At 39.3% G+C, this 23,717-nt stretch overlaps 1 protein-coding gene and 1 long non-coding RNA gene across 18 annotated transcripts in view; one reads left to right on the plus strand and one right to left on the minus strand.

The window, feature by feature from the left end:
* hspg2 (heparan sulfate proteoglycan 2) overlaps window positions 1-22,252 on the plus strand; it is a 104,257-nt gene extending 82,005 nt beyond the window's left edge. For 10 of the 17 annotated variants that reach the window (XM_085443452.1, XM_085443463.1, XM_085443459.1 and 7 more), the window contains 32 exons: window positions 851-995; window positions 1,946-2,089; window positions 2,996-3,130; window positions 3,247-3,428; window positions 3,571-3,766; window positions 3,966-4,145; window positions 4,279-4,539; window positions 4,665-4,827; window positions 5,469-5,566; window positions 5,662-5,928; window positions 6,049-6,161; window positions 6,297-6,444; window positions 6,548-6,664; window positions 6,839-6,856; window positions 8,163-8,247; window positions 8,359-8,503; window positions 8,601-8,703; window positions 8,807-8,916; window positions 9,002-9,110; window positions 9,227-9,325; window positions 9,500-9,721; window positions 10,136-10,380; window positions 10,470-10,641; window positions 11,707-11,838; window positions 12,144-12,200; window positions 17,482-17,557; window positions 17,655-17,733; window positions 18,087-18,134; window positions 18,402-18,472; window positions 18,568-18,651; window positions 18,942-19,045; window positions 19,609-22,252. In XM_085443452.1, coding sequence (XP_085299578.1) covers window positions 851-995; window positions 1,946-2,089; window positions 2,996-3,130; window positions 3,247-3,428; window positions 3,571-3,766; window positions 3,966-4,145; window positions 4,279-4,539; window positions 4,665-4,827; window positions 5,469-5,566; window positions 5,662-5,928; window positions 6,049-6,161; window positions 6,297-6,444; window positions 6,548-6,664; window positions 6,839-6,856; window positions 8,163-8,247; window positions 8,359-8,503; window positions 8,601-8,703; window positions 8,807-8,916; window positions 9,002-9,110; window positions 9,227-9,325; window positions 9,500-9,721; window positions 10,136-10,380; window positions 10,470-10,641; window positions 11,707-11,838; window positions 12,144-12,200; window positions 17,482-17,557; window positions 17,655-17,733; window positions 18,087-18,134; window positions 18,402-18,472; window positions 18,568-18,651; window positions 18,942-19,045; window positions 19,609-19,781 — 4,281 coding nt within the window. In that variant the 3' untranslated portion in view covers window positions 19,782-22,252. The remainder of the gene's footprint in view (window positions 1-850; window positions 996-1,945; window positions 2,090-2,995; window positions 3,131-3,246; window positions 3,429-3,570; window positions 3,767-3,965; window positions 4,146-4,278; window positions 4,540-4,664; window positions 4,828-5,468; window positions 5,567-5,661; window positions 5,929-6,048; window positions 6,162-6,296; window positions 6,445-6,547; window positions 6,665-6,838; window positions 6,857-8,162; window positions 8,248-8,358; window positions 8,504-8,600; window positions 8,704-8,806; window positions 8,917-9,001; window positions 9,111-9,226; window positions 9,326-9,499; window positions 9,722-10,135; window positions 10,381-10,469; window positions 10,642-11,706; window positions 11,839-12,143; window positions 12,201-17,481; window positions 17,558-17,654; window positions 17,734-18,086; window positions 18,135-18,401; window positions 18,473-18,567; window positions 18,652-18,941; window positions 19,046-19,608) is intronic. The other 7 variants (XM_085443456.1, XM_085443457.1, XM_085443469.1 and 4 more) reach the window with 4 other exon arrangements.
* LOC146685084 (uncharacterized) lies at window positions 961-19,631 on the minus strand. Its single transcript, XR_014917116.1, has 3 exons — window positions 19,582-19,631; window positions 8,787-8,894; window positions 961-1,024 (listed from the first exon to the last, which is right to left on the minus strand). It is a non-coding gene; the product is annotated as an uncharacterized LOC146685084 (long non-coding RNA).
* Window positions 22,253-23,717: the final 1,465 nt, after the last annotated feature.

Raw genomic sequence — 23,717 nt, forward strand, 5'->3', positions numbered from 1 at the left:
CATTATATCAGTTTTGTCAGCATTTTTATGTCAGATATAGTAATAGTAATATATAATCCTTAGTAATGCATGCACAGTTAGCATGTATTTCAGACAAAAGAACTTTGTAAAAACAGTAAATAGTAAGAAAAACTTTTAAGATTTGGAACGAGACATTACTGCTGACTTTTTTTAATGCTTTAACCACCAGAAAGTTATGCCATCTAGTTCAAGAAAAGGCTGACATTTCCAAAAATGATATCTCCAAAACTAAGCATGTCACACAAAATAATCTAGATGGACACATCTGTCAAAACAGCTGCGAACCACCAAGAAATAGACTTTTCAGGCCTTGTGGTATCTGGCAACAAGATATGAACTGCAAATCCTTTAACTCCCCTAAGTTTCAATGTGATGACAGACTTGTTGTTCCACAGCAGCTCACAGATGCTCAGTTTGAGTTTCATCTGGGGAAATTAGCTGTAGGGTTCATCCTTCCCACAGTGCATCCTGGTGGCATTGCTTCCCCTGGTAAATGTTAGCTGTTCACACGATTTCAAAGAGAAGGGAATCAGCTGGCTTCCTTCAATTGCTTAAAATGTAGTTCAGTCCCTGGTCTGTGAATTTGCAGCCCTATATACAACAGCATACTTTATGTTAGTAACTATCATTAAATTTCCCGTAACTTGTGTGAATATATTCCTCAGCTTAACGTGTAATGTTGAGACATAATAATCAATTATATTGGCTTCATTAGTGAGTGGTTATAATGTTTTGCTCATTAGTGTATTGATTTTTTTTCCAGTAGTAAATGTAAGGTGGTAATTTCATCTTGCATGTTCAGTTGAAGCAACTCGATTCCTTTGTGCAGGTTGTGGGCAGTCAGCTACGAATCCTGTCAGCTACTGCAGACGACTCAGGAGAGTATATCTGTCGAGTACAAGGAAACCCCGGCAGCTCTGGATCTCGTGTCCATCAGGCCTCTGTCTCTGTGTCTGTTACTTCGTCTTCTTCACGTAAGTTTGTGTGGCACTGAGAGCCTTCCCTGAAAAAGATATCATACGGGAGCACATGTTCTAAAACCTGTATGGATCTTTCAGCATTGATGGTGCCTTTCCAGATGTGCAAGCTGCCCATTCTATAGGCACTAATGCACCTCCATAATATGAGACATTCAGAATTCAGAATTGTACGTTGAGGAACATTATTCTGAAATTGCTCAAATAATTTTTCTGCTGACTGGCATCCCTCTTTATTTCAGAGAATCTATGAAAAGATGTTCTTTTTAGACCCACTCATGTTAGTGACCTGTTGCTAATTAACCAAATTAGTTGCAAAATTTTCTTCCAGCTGTTTATTTTTTATTTTTTGGTAACACTTAATTTTCCAGTCTTCTTTGCTCAGTCTTTTTTTTTTTTGATTTTCCGTTGCCATTATATTCAAATGATCTAAATTTTTTTGTGAAATAGTAAAATGACTCAGTTTAAATATTTGATTGTTTCCAATGTTCTGTTATAAAGACTGACTGACAGACTCAAGTAATCTAAGAGCCCATTGGGTTTTTTCACATTGTTTAAGCTCACTGTGTTCACCATGCTTGAGATTGACAGTACCAGGGATTTTTATTTGCCAGCATCCGTCAGCAGCTGGGCGAAACAGGGCATTACATGGGAAGGTGTTGTTCTCACTGCTTCACTTCATGAATTAACTTTCCATTTTCAGTTTCCAGTGTTGCCCAGTGTGACCTCAGATTGAATTATTTTCCCTGCAACTATCCCATGATCTCATCCTCATTCACTTCTTCCTTGACTTCAGTGATGTTTGAGTTACTTTCCCAGCTGCCAGTGTAACCCATCACCATGATGAATCTGTTGCTTCATGTTTTTGTGACTAGTATATCAGTTAAATGAACGAGATTGTTCAAAGAGATTTTGTCCAGAGTCAAAACCACTGCTTTCTGCTGCAGGCCAGCAGAGCCCAATCATTGCCATTGAACCCCACAGCGCTGCAGTGCGTGTAGGGGAGTCAGCCAGCTTCAAATGCAATGTGTACAGTGGAGCCCAGCCTGTTAGACTGGAGTGGAAACTGGCCAGTAACAAGCCATTGCCAGGTAATTACTGTGCTCAAACCGCCTTTAAAGAACAAAACCTTCTTAATAACTACTGATTTTATGACATAATTATTTACAATCAGTTACAGCTGCAGTTCACCCTCCATAATATATTCTATGTTTAATCACTAATTTTAAACTTCATTCAGGGAGCTTTTGAGAAAGCGTCCTTTTTATTGTAATAACAAATTGATACTTGCTTATAAATATGATCAATAAATATTCATATTTTCTAGAGTGAAAGCTTTTACAGTGAAACCAAGGGTTTACGTGGGGGGCTAGAAAAACATATTTGAATGTTTTTGAGAGTTTTCTGAGATTTAAGGATAAAAACCAGGGTGTTTTCACACATTTACTATAGTTCTGAACTTTTCTAAATGTTACCACATGTCCACCACGGTTAAATTGGACAATAAAAAATCTTTAACCTGAAAGTTCACAAGTTTGTGAACTTTGAACTTTCAGGTGTCCATATTATGTCAGATTGCTCAAAGGTGGGACATTGAATTCAAAGCTTCTGTGTACTTCGTCCTCCATGCTCTCGTCAAGCAGCTTCTTAGCCTAAATCACACAGAGCATTTCTAGTATTAAAAATATGACTAATACAAAGTATTTTCTGATAAACAAACGTAGAAAATGTTCAGACAGCACCCCAACCTGAAAGAGAAATTCTAAATGAGTTTTCATTAGCACTCTCCTTTCCCGTGAAGTTTTACTTCTTTCAAACCCCACACCGCCAAAAAGGTTCACACTTTTGTCTGTCTTAAAGAAGTAATTAGATACCTCTTTGTACCAGTGAATAAGAGATTACTACTGCTGATTTTGTAGACTGAGTACAATTTTTTTAAATGTCTTCTTCAGTTTTTAAAGCTAATTTAATGTTTCATTTGCCACTGTGTTCTGCAGACAATGTCAAAGTCAGCTCTGATGGTTCTGTTATTACCATTACCAATGCACGCACCATCAACCATGGTGCCTATCGCTGTGTGGCAAGCAACCCATTCGGCATCACGCACACCATAGTGTCTTTGATTGTTAAGGGTAAGCTGCATGCATGTCATTCAGCACTTTATTCAAACTGGTTTGCACGATGGTTCCCTCTAGTGGCTGCTTAAATATCAGCACTCCATACCAATATTGTGCGTATGTACCTTCAGAGGCTCCTGTGGCCACGGTAACCCCTGTCGGGCCTGTACAGATTAGGGTGGGTGAGCCCATTAACCTGGAATGCCAAGCTTCAGGAGAGCCCCGCCCCTTGGTTTCATGGCACAGGCTTGACAACAACCGCAAGGTAGTGCTGAGCAGTCCTGTGCTCGTGGAGTCCAACGCAGTCATGCAGGTACTGATATTCTTAGACCACTGTCAAAATTTTCAAACCAATCCAGATTTCTACCTGTTTTCCTAGTTAAAGACCCAGCTTCCAAGTCAGTGCTTGTCTGTTTATTTTAATATTATCTCTTTTAATTATGTCCTTTTTTCAGATACTAGCAGCACGTCCAGAAGACAGTGGCACATATGTGTGTGCAGCTCGAAACAATGAAGGTACTACTGAGACCAGGGTGGAAGTAATTGTCGAGGGAGGATCCCAGTTGCCTACAGTGCCCAGGGCCTTTGTTCCTGAACCGCTTATGATTGTAGTGGAGGGTCAAACTGCAACACTGCGCTGTGAGGCCCACGGTAATGTATTTTGAATTCATCTGAAACCTTTTTATAAATACACTTTGACAGTTTTTATGTTGTAGTACTATAAAAAGGTAAAACCTGTAAAATCAGCTTCATTTTAAGTGAATACTGCAAGAAGTAAACAGTTTGAAAGTGTCCATTTCAAGCCGAGCTGAAAAGAATATATTTATTTCCCTGCTTTGTCTTTTGGTAGGTTTCCCTGCCCCAGAAATCAGGTGGACCAAGCTGCGGTCCCCTCTGCCTTGGCGGCACACGCTTGTGAACAACAGCTTGGTGTTGCAAAACGTTGGCAGACAAGACTCTGGAGAGTACATCTGCAGTGCCACCAACAACATGGGCACCACTAAAGTCACCATTACGTTAGATGTAGAGAGTGAGTGTCTGTATTTCCATTGTTGCTTCTGTAGTCACTTTTCAGAGTCTGTCTGGGTATGCGTGTACTATGGATTTAAAGTAGTTTTGCAGTCTATAGTTAATCTACTGAGTTTTTCCTCTCTTGTCTCTAGCTCCTCCGTATGCCACCTCTGTGCCTAATGATGTGGCTGTGCGGGTTGGGGAGGTGATCAGGTTGCAATGCCTGGCCCATGGAACTCCTCCTTTGACCTATACTTGGACCAAGCTGGATGGAAACCTCTCGCCAAGGGCTGAGGTTAGGGAAGGGGACCTCCAGATAAACCTAGCTACCTCTGAGGATGCTGGAAGCTACAAGTGTGTGGCCAGCAACAAAGTGGGCAACAGTGAAGTGATTGCAAAAGTCACAGTCAGATGTGAGTTAGGCCAGTAGTCTAAAATAAATACCACTCATATTTCTTCTTGTGAAAATTTCTTCTTGTAACCGTTATGTGCTGTGTCACAGCAAAACTTAGACGACAGTCTTCTTTCCTTTTTGTAGCTCCGTTGGCAGTGCGTGTAGCACCACAGGTTGAAGTAAAAGCCCAGGGCAGTGCTGTGGAGTTCACCTGTTCAGCAGCAGGTGGTGTAGAAACCAAGATTGAGTGGCTAAAGGAAGGAGGAGCCCTGCCACCAAACAGCCACATCAAGGATGGAGTGCTCAGGTAATTCGTTTTGGATTCATGAAAATGGAAAAGAAGTCATAATTAAAAACGTGTCAGTATGTGGATGTTTGTGTGTCCTGAAAGTTTAGTCTTCTCATCTTAGTCTTCCCAAAACAAATTAAACATAATAAACTCAAAAGATCTACCTAAAGGTGAGGTGATATTGTGTACTTTGGATATTTTACAAGTCAACAAATGTGCATCAATTCAGTCATCACATGAATCAATCTCTTAATGCATTTTGAGTTTTCTATATTGTCTCTGTTAAGGTAAATTTGTTCCTACTGAACATTTTTAAAACAAGTTACAATTATGTGATTTTAATTTTAAAGGGCAGATTATGAAAACTGCATATCAAGGAAAAAATATGATGAATTTATGGGGACTATGTTCAGACGTGGATTTGGTGTGCTTGTGTTTATTTCAGGCAGGAGGTTAGTACAGAAGGAATGAGCTAAAAGTAAACTGCAGAGCCTTTGTTCACTGTGATAAATACACTCTCCTACACGACGGTGTAGTTTGTTGATATGTTTGTAATGTTTTTTTTCTACAACAACTGAGAAGCAAAAGTAAAATAATCAAGTCCCTTAAATGTTCTATAATATGTGTTCAAACTTTTTTCCAATCACCTTTTCCTGCAGGATTGAGAACCTAGAGCAAAGCAATGAAGGTGTTTATATCTGCCGAGCTAGCAGCGTGTATGGTCAAGCACAGGACACTGCTCGTTTGACAATCCAAGGTCTGTTACGTCCTTTGTGTATACGCTAATCTATACACTGCTTTATCCAAACCAGTTCCAACCTTATTCATCTTTGTTATTTATTTTTTCCACAGCCTTGCCAAAGGTCATGATCAATGTGCGTACCTCAGTGCAGACAGTTATGATTGGGAACTCTGTGGAGTTTGAATGCCAGGCTGTTGGTGACCCAGAGCCCACAGTAAAGTGGAGCAAAGTCGGTGGGTCTCTGCCACCTCACATTGTAGTGAAGGGTGGCATGCTGAAGATTGAACAGGTGACAGAGGCCGATGCTGGCCAGTACCGCTGCACAGCCACCAATGATGTGGGCTCAGTACAGTCTCAAGTGGTCCTGAATGTCCAGTGTGAGTTCATAATGGGACATTTTTCCCTTTCATCACATAGGCAGATGCTTGCACTTTCAAACATATTAATGACTTAAGCTCCCACTCATCATCATTTCAATTCCTAACTTGTTTGCACAGCCCTTCCTCAAATTGCTGCTCTGCCAAAAACGAAGGAGGTGGCGGTTGGGTCAGATGCAGTCTTGCCTTGTGTGGCCTCAGGATATCCTGTTCCTGATATCAAATGGTCTAAGGTAGCCTAGCAGACATTGTTAAGATAGATTATTGAGGCTAAAGTCTCTCTTTGGTAAAACCTTATTTAAAAAATATGTGCATAGTGTGTTTTATGTACAAATCTTTTTATTTATTTTTTTTGTTTGTTTATGTAGCTTGATAGGGAGCTTCCTGCTAAGTGTTTCCAAGAAGCCAACGTGCTGACAGTTCCTCGGGTCACCCATGAGGATTCTGGCACATACGTCTGTACAGCCTCAAACAAGCAGGGCAAAGTGGAGTCCTTTACTACACTTGAAGTCCATGGTTAGTGTGGGGAGTTGAGATATTAGTAAATAGCTGTGAGTATGAACCAAAGAAAAGCCTGCGTTAACTATAATGTGATTCTTTTTCTTGTTTTTCCTTCCAGAGAGAGTGATGCCATATTTTGCCCAGGAACCTTCGTCGTACCTCACCCTGCCAACTATCAAAAATGCTTATAAAGCTTTCAATATTAAGGTCAACTTTAGACCTGATAACGTTGATGGTAAGGATGTACATACTTAAATCTGCTTTAATTGCATAGTGTATATTTTGCATTACTTTTTTGTTAAATCTTGCGCATTGTTGTGTAGTATATTTTTCATATCTCCTCATGTGTAATTTCACTGCGTCTCCTGTCCCTTCCATCTCTCTCACATCTCACCCGTGTGGTGGGAAGGTCTCATATTGTACGCTGGTGAGTCTCAGTGCTTGAGAATCTCAGGAACTCAAGGCTGATGTTGGCAGTATTGCTTTTTGGCTGCATCAGATTTTCCCATAATGCATCCAGCTCAGAGCTGATTTTGGGGCTGTGAAACAGATTCGACATGGTGCATGGCCAATGTTTTTGTACTGAGTTTTCATTCGTGATTCCAAGAACACATTTGGTAATATTAGATGTGATCAGTATTAAAAAAGCTTACAAGTCTGCTTTCACATCCCAGTCTTGTTCATCCGCTTCAAAGCTATGTACAAATCAGCTGTGCTTCAAATGATTGTATGTATAAGGAAGAACAATATTACAAATGCACATTTGAAGCTAAAGTCAAGCTGCTTTTGCAAGTACAGTAGTTATACTCTCTCTTTTGAATGAATGGGGCATGAAATAATTCAGCATTGATGGAAATCTATCTGGCTCTAATTTTCATCATTGCCAGTTTTATCTTTTGCAACTTATATGTGACATTACAGATTTTTGCTCCACCCATCAGGTAGCAAATTGTAGCAAAAAAAACAAAGCAAAAAACCCCAAAATGAAATAAACTGCAAGAACAATTTGACCATGCTATTAAAATCTTTTGCTTTCATATATTTAGAGGATCAAATATGGTAAAGTTTTTACATAACAGGAATTAATAAAAATGATCAGGTCTTTACAAGATCTTAAAACTATGTAAGTGCAGCCTCAGATTAATGACAAATGAATAACAATTAATTACATGTTTTACAGTATCCTTATTTTTTTTTAACATGTTGATCATCCATTTTCAGTAAAGATAAAGGTAGACATGCAAGATTGCATGTTCGCATTTCACCATGAGCCTCATATAAGCATGTATATTTTCAGCATGTAGAGAAAGAAAACAGAAGAATATGCTATTATGATGTGACTGGTTCCATTTTGCAGCCTAGTGATAGGAGGACCGTTTGTAACATGGCTTTGGTTGGCTTTATACTCGTGTCGCCCTAGCATGCTGCTTTACCATCCAGCTTTCACTGGATTGATTCTTTCACTTCCTGTGTGAATGATACTGCAACCAATATCCATCCTAACAAGTCACTTACATATCGTGTAAATACTCTGAAAGCAGTGCCATTAAATGAAGGCACAGCTGAAAAGAGAAATTATGCACCACTGAGACAAGGATATTCTTGAAATAACATCATGTGTTTAAATAAATCTAGTAGATTTATTTGACTTATTAAGATGGATAAGGATTAAGATGTGGGGAAAATTATCTAGAATCAACTTTGTACTAGTGTTGTGTCTTCTTGCTGTGCAGGTATGATTCTCTACAATGGCCAGAGGAGGACTACAGGAGCTGACTTTATCTCTCTGGGGCTTGTGGGTGGCCGCTTGGAATTCCGGTCAGTTGAAATCAATTTACATTTGTTATCATATATACTATTGCTATAATTTAAAAATGGACAGGTGACCTTAAGAAGATGTATGGATTTTTAAAATCTCTGTTATCTTAGGTTTGATGTGGGCTCTGGCATGGCCACCATACGTGACCCGCACCCTATTAAACTGGGAGAGTTTCACACAGTTGAGCTGCATCGCAACCTCACCCAAGGATATATTATTGTAGATGGAGGAGAGCCCATCAATGGCAGCTCACAGGTACTGTCGTTTCAGTGACAGCTGAGCAAGACAGCTGATCCGCTATTTGCACTTCATTTTTAATGCAAGTTAATGTGGTCTTTTTTCTGTTAATAAGGGCAAGTTCCAGGGTCTGGATCTCAATGAGGAGCTTTATGTGGGTGGTTATCCCAACTACACACTCCTCACCAAAACTGCTGGAATTAAGACTGGTTTTGTGGGTAAGATATCCCATGCTTTACTAAATAACAGAACTACATTGTGGAGAAAGGTTCTGTATATATGTGTGATGATTTGCCCTTACTGAGTGTTGGTACCATGCAGGCTGTATTCGTCAGCTATTCATCCAGGGTGAGGAAATCATCTTTAAAGACCTTGACCGCAGCTCTACTGGTGTGACAAACTGTCCTACCTGTGAAGATAAACCATGTCAGGTCAGTTAAATCTATCCACATCTTTCTTTGTTTGCTGTTTTATTTTATTATAACTAGTAAAACAAATTGTAATATCCTGAATTAGAATGGAGGGATGTGTCAGGATTCAGAGGCTAGTTTGTATAAGTGCAGCTGTCCCAGAGGATTTACAGGCAGCAACTGTCAGCACCACTCTTCTCTCCACTGTCACTCGGGTAGGTGTGAATCACTAATTGACCCCACATTTGAATCAAAGTATCTGAATATTCCTAATGGAATTATTATAAACGAATAAAAGTGTTGCACTCATCATTTTTCACACCTTTTTCAGAGGCCTGTGGACCAGATGCTACTTGCATCAACCGCCTGAATGGCCTTGGCTACGACTGCCGCTGCCATCTTGGCAAATTTGGGGATAAATGCATGGATGGTAAGTTGAAATATACCTTTGTCTTTTATAAAAACAGAAAAATCTAGCTGTTATGACATATTTTTACAATGGTCATGATGAAAATGTAAGGTACATAGTGATATGCAGATATAATTATTTATAACACTGCTATAAGAAATTAAGTTTTATTTTTTTTTATTAATTTCCTCCTAGGGGAACTGGTTACCACGCCACTGTTTGATGGTGAGGAGTCATACATCGCCTATCCTCCTCTGACCAACATCCATGATGACCTGCGTGTTGAGCTGGAGTTCAAGCCAGTGCAGAGAGATGGCCTGATCTTCTTCTGTGGTGGGAAAAAAATGAAGGTGGAGGATTTCGTCGCCATTTCCATGGTGAAGGGACATGTAGAGTTTAGATATGAACTGGGCACAGGTAAAGAGAAATCATATTTATTTTTTATTTCAAAATAAGCAACTGTACAATTTAGGTAGTGATACAGTCCCGATTAAAAGTTTAAGTCTACTTGAAAAATGGCAAAAAATCGTATTTTGCATGGTTGGATCTTCACAAGGTTCCAAGTAGAGCTTCAATGTGCAACAAGAAGAAATGGGAGTGAGAACAAAAAAATTTTGAGCATGCAATTTCTTGAAAACAACACTTAAACTGAAACTGTTTTACAGTTGATTAAAAGTTTAGAAAAGTAGCTATAATATATAGATATTGATTGTAAATATCACTCCATGATATATAGAAGTTATAGAAATGTTAAATCAATAAAAGTGGCACTCTTTTCTTATTGTAATTAGTATAAAATTAAACTTAATAGTTTTTGTATTTGTCTTTCAGGCCAGGCGATACTTGTCAGTCCTGAGCCAGTCTCTCTGGGGCAGTGGCACAGAGTTGTGGCTGAGCGGAACAAGAGGGATGGCCACCTGAGGGTCGACCAAGGTCCAGTGGAGAGAAAGACATCTCCGGGCAAAGCCCAGGGCCTCAATATTCACACCCTCATGTACATAGGAGGAGTGTCCAACATGGACATCCTGCCTAAGCCTGCTAATGTCAGCGACATGTTTAAGGGCTGCATAGGAGAGGTGAGATCTCTATGTACTAAAAATGAGATGTGGTTACACAATATATTTGAACACGTGGAAGCTTGAATTAGTTTGTATTACATGCTTAGGTTTCCATCAACAACAAGAAGGTGGATTTGTCCTACAGCTTCACAGAGAGTAGATCTATCAGTAAATGTGTGGACAGAAGCCCATGTGACCGGCGGCCCTGTCTGAATGGTGGTCACTGCATGTCTAGTGCTGAGTATGAGTACCAGTGCCTCTGTAAGGATGGATTTGAAGGTGAGTGCTTAAAAGAAGACATAGCAAATGTCACATGCAATGTTCCCTCTAAGCTGTGTTGCGCACAAAAAGAAATCTAACCTGAATTGAAATTAAAATAAATAGTGTTAGTCAGTAAGTGACTGGCTGCTCCAGTATGGGATTAGAACGATGTCACCTTATCCCATAGTCCAGCCAATAATGCGATTCACATTCGTATATACGCAGCTAATCAACGTCGTTGGCAGGCTATGACAGCATCCTTATGTGCCGACACCGGTATTTTAGCTAGCAAAGCGTGGCTGATGTGGAGTGAAGCCACGTTAATGACGTGTACAACCATTGGAGATGTGAAAGTGTGGACTATAGCACAATTGAAAAACTATAACAGTTTTTCAATTGTGTTGATAGGCCACGTAAAACCATAGTTATGATAAAAAAATATATGCCGTGTTTGTTTATTTCCTGAATACTATCGTTATTTATATTTACTGCGGGAAGAAACTGTAAAAATGGCGTTTTATAAGGAAAACGCTTGAAAGCGCTCTCCGCCTGTGAGCAACCCCCCCCAGCCTTTCCTATTGGTGGAAAAATGTACTATCAATCAAAAAATGATATGACAACATGGCATTTAGTTGTTTAGGGAGAGAGAAGTTTTAGGAGTTGCAGCGGTGTTTTGAGATGTGAGAGATTTGCGACGTTTAGCGCAAATCTTGTGAAGTTAGTGTGTAGTGTAGTCAATAGTTTTGTTGTGTGTGTCAGAACAATGAGGCGACTGCTAAATGTTACAGGTGTTACAGGAGTGATACATCTCCTGTTGTCAGGCCTGCAGGTATCAGGCTTGTGATGTTCCCCTTTATCTCATAGTGGACAGAAATCTTTTTTGGGAGTGGCACAAATAATTTGTGTGGCATCAAATTTGATGCAGAACAGAACACCTGATTGTTCTGTAAATAGTTTGAAATGTTTATTTTTAGGGAAAGAGCTGCAAAAAACTTTGTTTGCAAAACTCAGTTACTTTTTTGAAGAAGTAACCTGTTTGACCTGTGACCTTTCTTGACTCATGATTGATATGTGACCCTGCAGGTGAACGGTGCGAGATAGTGAAGGACGCGTGCCATAGCAATCTTCATTGCCAGAATGGAGGCATCTGCATCAACAGCCAGTGTGTGTGTACACCTGGGTACACAGGTCTCAACTGTGAGGAAGTATTATCAGGTGAAATACTGCATGTTGTCATTAAACCAGTCTAAACCAGGAGCAAAAAGCGACTCATATCTTCTCACGTTACACTGCTTAGTACACAAATGTATATCCTTTAGACAAAGCCACACATCATCAAAGCAAAAATGGTTGCACACACAGTCACAAACATACAGCACATGTGATTCAAATTTTCCAAAAAATAAAGCCCATTATACATCAAACAGTTTGCTCCCAGCATGCAGTGCTGGGAGGGTTAACCCTAAATGATTACACGTGTCTTACTCCTGCACTCTCACCGCTATATCCTGCACACACAGGCCAGGTCGTCAGCTTCCCAGAGGCCCTGAGGAATTTGGAGTCTAGCGAGGCGAATGGTACAGTATCTAAATATTCAGTCTGCCTGACGCGACCGTGACTAACAGGGCCCTGTCTGAGTTTGAGGGGCCCCATGTCCCTTCAAAGCTCCACCTGAACTGTCTTTTACCTAACATACATGCCCACAAAAACACAATCCAAGCGTCTTTATTCTCACCAACAACTGAGGCTATCATTCCCATTGAAAGTTGGGAGAGGGGAATTCTGCATTTAAACTAAGGGGTAATAGGGTGGTAGCCTGCATTTGGGAGCTAAACTAATATATGCACTCTGCATTGGAGTTGCACCATTTTCATTCTGGAAGTGATAGAAATGTGGAATTCCCCTTGTTTTTCTTTTCCTCTTTCACTCTCATTATGCCTGTGCCTGTAAGATGGATACTTACAAATACAATCTTGTTTCTGTAAACTAAAAACCTGCCTGTTTGTACAACCACACCAAAAAAAAAAAAACCTAAAGCAAAACACTTGTTTCCTCTTTGAAACTAAGTCAGGTCATTGAGTCTGCTCCATGTCAGAATATTTGTGGTCTCACTAACAACTTAAAGTGTCTGCTGAAAGTACAATGTGATCATTGTTTGGTTCAGTCAGAATGTATTTCAAGCATATTATGTACTCAGTGGCATATGTGCATGGTGCCATGGCTGTGAAGATTTTTGTCCGTAAGAGCAAGAAACGGTCAATAATTGACTCATGTGATGGCCAGTGTTGACACAAGTCTGCATCTTGAAGTTTTGTTGTTCTACACTTTAAAAAAGCAGTATTTGCATATGCATCATTATCTTCTCATCTTTGAGAACATAATGAAATTTAAGCAGTGGCATTTCATTGCATAGGTGTGTTAAAGTGTGACTTTTAGAAAGGTCTAGAAAGGCTTAGAGGTTCTCCGGCATCCCTTTTTCAACCCTACGAGTTCCCCTTGCATTGACATGCTGAAAGACCACAAAACCCTGTGGTCTTTCAGCACCCTTCAAACTTGAAATGCAAGAGATCAGAGAAAATCAACTGCAGTTTTCAAAACTCGGTTGAATTTTCTCAGCAAGTATTCGTCCACACATCAGCCAGCCCATCCTTCAGCTCAGATGAGTTTGAAATAGTTGAAGGGAGCTTTTTGGGAAACCACTACAAGGTAGAGGATTTCCTCGGAGAAGGGGGCTTTGGTATTGTAGCCAAATGCCGTGATACTAAAACCAACCAAGCTGTGGCTATTAAAGTGAACAAGAACCGCACTGATATTCTGGAACAGGCAAAAAAGGAAATTTTCATCCTGGAGCAGCTGCAAAGGTTGGATCCAGATGCCGCCAACATTGTTCAATGGAACGGCTTTTTCCTTGACAGAGAGCGAGTTTGCCTGAAATTTGAACTCCTACGTAGATCAATGCCTGTGGGACTACATAGGGGACCCGAATAACCGGCGTCTCCCCATAAGCGAAGTCAGGCCAATTTTAGGTCAACTCACAAATGCTCTGTCCCACCTGGGTTCTTTGGGAATAGTGCACGCTGACCTCAAACCTGGCAACATCATGGTTGTAAAACGCTATGAGTCTCCAGTCAAAGTCAGACTTATAGACTTTGGCCTCGCATGTCCTGCGTCTGCAGTGATGCCTGGTGACCGTGTGGGGACGGTTGGTTATAGTGCACCTGAGGTTATGCTTGGCCTTCCTTATAACGAAGCATGTGACATGTGGTCTCTGGGGCTGGTGGCTGTTGAGCTTGTTACAGGGGTGCCACTCTACCCTGGAAAAAAATATTATGATGTTTTGAAATTCATCATAGAGACTCAGGGTCAGCCACCAGATCATGTTCTCGATTCTGGCGTGTATACTGAAGACTATTTCACAAAAGACAACTACAACTACAACCAACAGCGCTGGACATTTAAGACCGCCCAACAATTTAAATACGAGACAGGATATGAATCTTTGGAGACATGATACATAAAACTGACACGTCTGGATGACCTCGAACAAATAATGATGTTTAGACGAGGACCAGAAGATGGCCAACGCTTATTTGTCAGACTAATTAAAGAGATGTTGGCCTTGGATCCACACCAGCGGATAACACCCTCTCAGGTTCTACGGCATCCCTTTTTCAACCCTGGCCTCTCCAACAGGTTCCCAAGTATCAACATTGAAAGACCATACAGAGTCAGCTCTCCAGCATGGCATCTTCCACCCTGGACAAAAGTGATAAAAACACAAACTGGGGTTGGAAAAGGATATTAACAGCAAATTACACTGGAAATATTAATTAAGCTGCTCCAATAATTATCACTTTGGCTTTTTTTTTTTTTTTAATTTTCACTCCCCCCACCCCAAACAGTCGCGGCAGATAACTGTCCCTTCCTGAGCCTGGTTCTGTCGAAGGTTTCTTCCTTTTTAAAGGGAGTTTTTCCTTCCCACTGTCACTAAATGCTTGCTCATAGGGAATCTTCTGATTGCTGGGGTGGCCAAAACTCTGGGGGAACTAGCAATTCTTGTGAAAATTAAAAAAAAAAAAAGCCTACCAATATTCAAAGCAGAGCAGCGGACACCTTACCATCACATCAGTCCTTTAATCCGACCTAAAACACCATGTTTACAGAAATAAATTCCATACAAATTGGAACTAAATTGTTGTTTTTGATTGTTTATAAATATATATACCCTTCAGCCTCCTAGTAGACATACCTGTGTTATAAATGTGAAACTCCTCTGATTTTCAGAAAAGTTGACCTCTGACCTTGAAGTCAAGGTCACTGAGCTTTAAGCTTCACAGAGATTTTCAGTAGATGCAACCATGGTATTGATTTGAAAAATCGACACAATCACAAACTTGGATGTCCACCGCACCTCGCCATATACCAAAGATTAAGAGGTGTTTTTTTCTAGGTTTTTATAAAGATTACAAAACACAAATAACAAAAATGCCAACGCTATTGTCATTTTTGACAATGCTATTTTGATGTTGTCTAATGTAGCGCAAAAAAAACAAAACAAACCCAAAACTTAATAAATAAAGTAAATAAGGTATATACTACATAGTATACAAAATTTTAGTGGTCCACAATGGGGTCAATGAACAGAATGAAGGAAGTAAGTCTTTTATATGACAATGGTGTGAAAAAGCGTTTTTCCTATTTATTTGTATGTTTGTCACACTTAAACATTTCAGATCATCAAACATTTTTTTTCTTTTTTATGTAAAAAGAAAAATCCTTTAACTGTCCAGTTTTCTTGATGTTATGATGCTTCTACCACTGGTTTGTCATTAATAAATCAGACTTTGGCTGCTGCAGCAGAAAAAGACAAAGAGAAAATGTAATCACACAAATCAGAGGTGCAGATTTACACTTTACCTGAAACAGAGCAAAAGTGCTTTTTAAATAGGTTAATGAATATTAAGTAATATAGGCTAGATGTCTGGACATTACTAGTTTCGTTTGGGCCTTCTGGGCCATTAGTCCTCTGGCTTATTGCCAGTTACCAGCCAAATAGCTTGTGTATTTTATTATCTTAGTGTGTTAAAGATTCTAGTTCTTATTCTGGTCAAACTGTGCTTCATTATTTGTTTACAGCACAGCTACAGTTCCAGGTGACTTCAAGTATACTACATGTCAATGGCCAGCAGCCTGTATTCAGTTTGAATATTGCTGTAAATGTACCTGGATCTGTTTCTATTGGGTTGTGAATTTAGTCTCACTGTTACATCCAACTTTTAGAGTGGGATAAAGACAAAAAGAAACAAGAGAGAATGGATTTGTAGTTAGAAATCCAAAGTTGCTTCTGTTTTGCCCACACACATTGATGATGATTTCACATCACTAAGCAGGTTATCAAATGTGGACAGAATGTTAGCAGAAGCTTATAATTCTCATAAGATTCTGTTTTTGTGTCATTCAATACAATGTGTTTATGTGTGACATTCTGATATGAATCATAGTATCTTAAGGAATTCCAAAAATGGCTGCCAGGACAGCTGCCACCACACTGATGTGACACACTACAAATCAACTCTTTGATGCTCTGTGCTGAGTCTGCACAATAACCTGCACTTAAACATTCATTTAATATCACGTACACATATACACATACTGTCCCTCAAGAAGACACTGAGAAAAAATAAAGAATAACATTGAGACTAACTTTGCCATAAGTCATAGGTGTCAAACTCTGGCCCGCGGGCCAAATTTGGCCCGCAGCCTAATTACATTTGGCCCGCGAAGCCATACCAAATTACTATTAGAGCTGGCCTACTGGTATTATACAGCTAATATATATATTGTTTGGTATTAAGCTTTGCTTGTTCCATATTCAGTTTTCCAGCAAAACTTATTTGAGTCCATAAGAAAAGATTCATTCTTATATCTGGAGGAAGATTTTTTTTTCAATAAATATTAATGTTAGCCCGCGACTTTGTTCCAGTTTTGAATTTTGGCCCACTGTGTATTTGAGTTTGACACCCCTGCTGTAGAGCATCCCTCCATGGATATGCCGCCCAAGACCATCACTGTGCACCGGGTGAACCTGCTCTCATCTGTGAAAAGCACAGGGCGCGGTGATGGACCTGCCAATTCTTGTATTCTTTGGCAAATGCCAATCGGGCAGTGGTCCCAAAAGTGGATGTCGGGCACTCAGACCATCCTCATAAAGTCTGTTTCTCATTGTTTGATTCACATCGGTGTCCTGCTGGAGGTCATTTTAGGGCACTCTGGCAGTGCTCAGCCTGTTCCTACACAAAGGAGCAGATACCAGTCCTGGTGATGGTTTAGGGACTTTCTACGGCACTGTCAAGCTCTCCTAGAATAACTGTATGTCTCCTAAAGTCTCCTGCATGCTCATGAGACTGTGTTTGGAGATGCAACAAACCTAGCAATGACATGTACTGTGCCATCCTAGATGAGTGGGGCTACATGTGCAACATCTGTACAGTCGAGGTATCGCGCTAAATGAAAACTAAAAAAATAAAATTTAAATCAAGAGGCAAAAAATGTCAGTGAGAAAAAAAATTCCCTGTTTTTGGGTTTGTCTCATTGTTGAGTAGCTGCTGTATCTACCAGACAAATAAGACAGTTTTTTTAAAAAAAGCCTGTGGTTACACTATGGTTACATAGTGTTTTTTTCTGTCGAAGAATGGGACTGTAGAAATTGTCTAGAAATGTTGCATCTAATCAAGTCTGTTTTACCAGGAATTCTCTGTACTTTTACCACTAGAGGGCACCATAAGTTCAAGTGAAGGTGAACCAGCTTTACTGTGACTTGAATCTGTTTTTATGCTTATTTTATTGTATTTATTGCAGATTCACCCTATCAGTATGCAGCTCATTTCAACAATAATGGATACATTGCACTTCCTAAATCCATTTTCCCAAGAAGGTAAATAATTTGTTTTCACATTTAGTGAATTTATATGAATTAATATAATGATGAAGTGAAATTATTATTGTGGTGCTGTTGTTTTTTACTGTTTAAGTGCCCACGATTCACCAGAAACAATTGAAATGGAGATCAACACCAGCTCCTCTGATGGCCTGATCCTATGGCAGGGAGTGGTGAGTCCTGGTTCTGCCTAGTTCTGTGCCTTATATTCATATTTCTCCTCCATGTTTTCATTCCCAACCTAACTTTGCTACTGCACTCGAGCACTCTTAATCATCACTGTGACTGTAAAAAAAAGAAAAGAAAAGAATTGCTGCCATTTTCATAGCATTTCATGTCATTTATAGACTTCAGTGCGGTCGGTAATACATAACTGATGCATTACTACATCTTTCATCATTACACTATCAAATCTTCTGCTGAAGCTATGTCATTTTCAGGCATGCTGACTGTAAGCCTGGCACCCTCTGACACCACTAAATAAATGCATGTTGCTTCTCTAACTCACCCCCTCAATTTTCCTCAGGAGACCAATGGTGCACGCATTTTGCGAAAGGTGCATGCTATTAAAAAGGTATCCACTTTTTTTTTCCCATCTGTGCCAAATGAATTGTATCTTTGTTTGTAAGGTACTATATCATCAGTCCTCTTTTGACATTGTTAGTTTGCATGGAACATTTTGTGTCACTGCCAGGAATGATCTCACTACACTGGTTCATGTTTGCTGTTATAGCGCTTGTTCTGCAATATGACCACAGGTCAGCTGGTCCGTGTTCAGCAATTCATACACAGTCACACAACAAGCTGTGACCTTGTTGTGACCTAACATATTTAATTCCAGGAACCTGGAGAACATGGCAAACGCAAGGACTTTATTAGCCTCGGCCTACAGAATGGACGCCTTGTTTTCAGGTAGGTCTGTTCTGAAATTCTCTAAATCTTCTGACATGCAGATTAGGAAAAAATGTTTACAACTCATAATTATGGTCATGATTTGTATTATCTAGTTACCAACTGGGAAGTGGAGAGGCACAAATCTTTTCCGACAGGTCAATCAATGACGGCAGATGGCATAAGATCACAGCAGTCAGGTATGATTGCATTTCATTATCCTGCAGTCATTTGCTTTTACATTCTAGATGTATTTAATAAAATAAAGCACTATGAGTTGTGGTTGTCTTCTTTCATCAATAGCTACTTAATTTTCTGTCTCAGTAGAATACATCTATTATTTATATCAAATGAACGTATACTTTTTGTACTATAACTTGTAACTTCTGTAACTTTGTCAGATTATCTGTTGTTGAAAAGGTTGATTATTAACCTGTGGAGTTCCATAATTTCTTGAATTAACTTGTGTTGTGTGGCTCTTTTCTCACAGAACTGGAAAAGATGGCTATATCCAGGTTGATGGAGGAGCCAAGCTACATGGACAATCTAAAGGCAAAAGCCTCATGGTCAACACCAAAGGCAGTATATATCTTGGTGCGTAGAATGGCAGGATTGAGTCCACAAAGTGACAAAATATAGATGGATTATTTGAAAAAACAGGACTAAAATACTGCACAATTGAATACATTCATTCACAAATATAAGTTAAATAATACATGAATAGTGATGAATTAATAATAAATAATAATCCATTCTTCCATTTTCTTAACCGCTTGTCCAGTGCACAGTCACAGGGGGGCTGGCACTTATCCCAGCTGTCATTGTTCAAAGACAGTCAGATAAATAATGAGTTGTAACACAAGTCAGAGGATTTTCTGGCTACTTAGTTTCCCTGAAAAAAATTGAGCTTTTCAGAGGCATTATTGTGTCAAAGTAGTTCACATATTTTTCCTGGCATGCAAACAATTTTCACACAATTCTTTAGCCTTCATAGCATTATCGTTACCTTTTAATTTTTCTTGGTTACAATGGAAATAGTTTCTCACTGTGTTTATCTATCATCTAGCTTTATTCCAGTATGTCAGTTTCAGACATGCTTTTCTTCAATATTTGCAAATCAATAAAGTTACCTATGTGGGTGTGATTCCATGCAACAGGTGGAGCCCCGGGTATGACTGCCATGACAGGAGGGAAGTTTTCATCAGGAATGAAGGGCTGTGTGAGGAACCTGGCACTGATGAATGCTCGGCCAGGACAGCAGCCAGCCCAGGCCATTGACCTGCAAGCCCACGCGGCCCATGGCATCAACGTGCAGCCATGCTCTTCATAGACTGCTGCACACACGTACACAAACACACATAGAGACTTTGAAGAAACATCACACACACACACACACACACACACACACACACACACACACACAGCAAACCTACACAAAAAGACTTACACAAATAGAGCCTGACACATACTTGGTGCTTTGCTGCTACCAAAAAAAAAAGATTACACAACAAGATGCATTTATCTGTGTGCAGTAAAACCAAAAAAAAGACAGAAAAATTCAGACAATATTAACACGTCTTCTCTTCCTCGGTGTTGTATTCTTGATGAAGGACTATTAACACAGGAAAACCAGTACAGTTTACATACTTCCAGCAGTAGAATTAGCCATGAGAAAAGTAAAACATATTAGGCCTTCTACGATGGGTCAGATCCTAAGGAGGTGGAGATGTTTTTACAGCACTGAATTTTTATTTATATACATATGATTATATATATTATATTTGTGGGGGGAAACATGCAAACTAACCATAACTGCTCTTCATCTTTCCTAGAATTGTTTCTGGGTTCTAGTACTCTGTGTCCTGGGCTTTTTAAAGGCCTAACTGTATTAATACCTGAAGACTTTTAGGCCTTCTTTCTTCACTTCTGTAGAGGAACCTTTTCATTGCGAGCATGCTTACAGTCTTTCCTGAACCGTTGGGAGAGGAGTGCACATGGTCACAGTCACTTGCAGCTTCAGCACACAACTCAGGACGTCAAATACAAAGGATTAAAAGCTAAGGATATAAGTACCGCTGCTTCAGCTTGGCTTATTATTGATTCACTAGTAATTTGCAGTGCTTTTTGTCTTCTGTCTATATATTTTTTTTATTTTTAAAGAAAGAAATCTTGGTGCTAAGGTGAGACATTACAATACAGCACATAGTCAAATAGTTAATATGTCACATGTAGAGGTTTTATTTAGTAATTTGGCATAGATCAGCATACAGTCATTACTTTTGTTGATGTGCATGGCATTTTTGGATTGATTTAATGGCGGTATGGCATTGTTTGTTGCCTCAACAGCCTTATTTGATTGAGTAGATCTCAAAGAAGGAGTTTAAGTGAACTGAAAATGTGTCATTTTTTATGTATGGTTATTGAAGATATTGTTTTATGTGTTAAACTATCTGCCAGTCAGGTAGATATCTGTGTCAACTAAGAATGAGTGTATATGTGAAGTAAATTTGTTTGTTATGTATGTTTTAGACCTTTCCGTTTTTTCACAGAACACTCCACATTCAGCCGCAGTAAGGGTCAGATGTGTGCATTTGGGTTTGTGTGTGTGTGCATGTGTCATTATCCATATCCTCAGGAGGATCAATGCAGAACTGCCTCAAGGTTTTACACAGGTTTGGTAGCTTTAGAGACACCTCACTAAGCTATGAAACTCTGAAGGCTCTGTGGTTCTATGGGATGTTTTCTCTCCAAAGAGAGATTCATCCGCAGCACATAGTTAGATTAGTGTTTGGCCATGTGTGAATGCAGTGGAAGCCTCCTGCAGGTGCTGTGATCAATAGTGTAGCTCTAATAAAATAAAGCATGCTCGCAAGCCTTTAGTTGACCACACCACACAATGGCACAATCACTTTGGGATTCACAAACCCTTTTCTTGTTTTTTTTGTAAGCTTAAAATATTTGTATTAATATCCTAAAATGAGCAGCATCCTTTCACATAGAGTTGCACCGTTTTAATTTATTTTGTGTTTTTCTTTTTTTCCCTGCTTTTTTATTGCTTTCTAGGCTCGATTCTACTGTTTTAGAACAATTACAGAAGCTTGCTACTTTCTTTTCTTTGGTTATTGTGTATTGCCTCCCACACCCTGTTGTTTTTCTCCTGATGTTCGATTTCAATAGGGCCCACCTGGAAACTTCTTCAAAAATGACCCCAACAAGGTTCCATTAAAGGTTAACATGTGATATTTGACTGGAGCTTCCTGGTCAAATGGATGAAAAGTGGTCTTATTATTCACTAATTGAAAAAAGTCTTAGGCTCCAAATGTATGAGTGCACAGAATGATGTCATCATGAACAAGCGGGATGAAGAAAGCTAACGCTGTGGTCCAGGTTAGGACATTAAAGCAGATAATGATGGTGTGTGTGCCCCTTGGTGGGTGCCTTATGTGTATCTGCTCTTCAACTGGATTTTCACACATACACTGTACACTGTCACCAAATGCGGTTAGTGAGAAACTGATAGCTGCTTTTGGTTTATTTTACTCCACTACAAATAAAGAAAGGTGCACTTTTGGTTTTGGATTTTAACTTGCTGTTTTTATTTTTATTTTTTCATTGATCATTTTACTCCTTCACTTCTGAGCGGCAGACAAAAGCAAATTCTTACTGTATCAGATAAATGAATGAAAGTGTACCAGCTGAAAAATGTCTATGTCAAAATGACTTGACTGTTTCATTTCCAATGTTGAAAGATGCTCTTCTTGCCCTTGGTGTTTCTTAATTAAAAACAAAATTCATGTGCTATTTGTACGTTGTGAGACTTGTTTTTTGCTGTAATTCACATTACTGTTCAGAAATAATCCATTGTATCGTACAGATATACCTTTAACATGATCTCTGAGAGGTTGATTTAAACACCTTATTAAAAATTCCAGATCCATCCAAGTCCATCCAATTCCATGATAACCTGTCCCATTGGTTCAGTTCTGAACCAAATAGATAACTAGACAATAGTCTAGTTATCTATTTGTTAAGTGACAGTGTAAAAAAGTAAATAATAATAGGATGTGTTCCTCCAGTAATAGACTGATAACTTCTGGAGGGCGTACCCTACCCATTATGTGGTTGGATACTCTCCAGCCCCTAGTTATGGCACTAATTATGCCTAAACATTCAATAACATATTCAATAACATGAATTACAGTGATAATACAGGAGAATATCCTAAATACATTTAAGCAGACACCAGTTGCTGATTAAGACATAACATTTCTCTTCCTTAAAGACCTTTCACAGTTAAAGTAATCATGAAGTTGCAGTTTCTTAAAAAGAAGGCTATCAAATTTATGAAATGTCCCAAATTATTGGTGGGCTGTGTGTCTTTGTTTCACCAGTGAGTCTAGAACTAATCCACAATAGAAGACAAAGGCTGTCAAAAATGCAGGTAGCATTTAGCACAAATTTCAAGAGTGGGAATAGACTACTGCTACTGCAACACTTGAATCATTGTTTCTTCTTACATGACTGCTTCTCTGTGTGGGCTTTTCTGTGTGCTGTGTCACAGTCTTGGAGACGGTTAGCAGGGAAACTGAGCAGCACCAGAATGGCCTCTTGAACGTGAGTGTAACAAAGACTGTGGGTGAGGCCCTTTCAAATGCATCACAAAACAGTTTAGTATCACAAATTACAAACAAGTTCAACAAATTGTTAGTTTAATGTTATTAATAAGCTGAACTTCATTTCAGGTCATAGCTCATAAATTAATTCTCATGCTGAGAAACGCTAGTTGGCTTAACTACCCCAGGTTTCAAACCTGCTGGTAGGATGTTTGACCAAAACTGATGGTAAAATAGAATTGAGCATAATAAGAATGTCTTTAAACTGTGGGAGGAAAGCATAACTGATAAATGATATAGGGACAGGAAAAATGAAAACTCCTAACACAGAAATGCTGGAAATAAAATTAAAATATTCCTTTACTTTTTGCAAGAATCTGCAGACAAATGAAACTACAAATCACATCACATGCTTCTTCAGCCTGCACAGTCTTTTTTGATGAGGTTGTCACCAAACATGGGCTGTCAGATCACCTACTGACCTGAGATGGCAGGACTTGAGGAGCGTGTACGTCAGTCCAGAAGTTCAGACTATACCAAACATTGATTGTCCTTTAGCCAACTATTGTCAAAATCCTTCTCTTAAGTAACTTAAAATAAAATAGTTATTAAAATGTCTCGAGTGGGAGGGTGAATAGACATATCTTAAACTG

Source organism: Copadichromis virginalis, linkage group LG20, assembly GCF_057382275.1.
Source record: "Copadichromis virginalis isolate Kocher_CV1m ecotype Utaka linkage group LG20, C_Virginalis_male_GT1.1, whole genome shotgun sequence".
In the NCBI taxonomy this organism is placed as follows: domain Eukaryota; kingdom Metazoa; phylum Chordata; class Actinopteri; order Cichliformes; family Cichlidae; genus Copadichromis; species Copadichromis virginalis.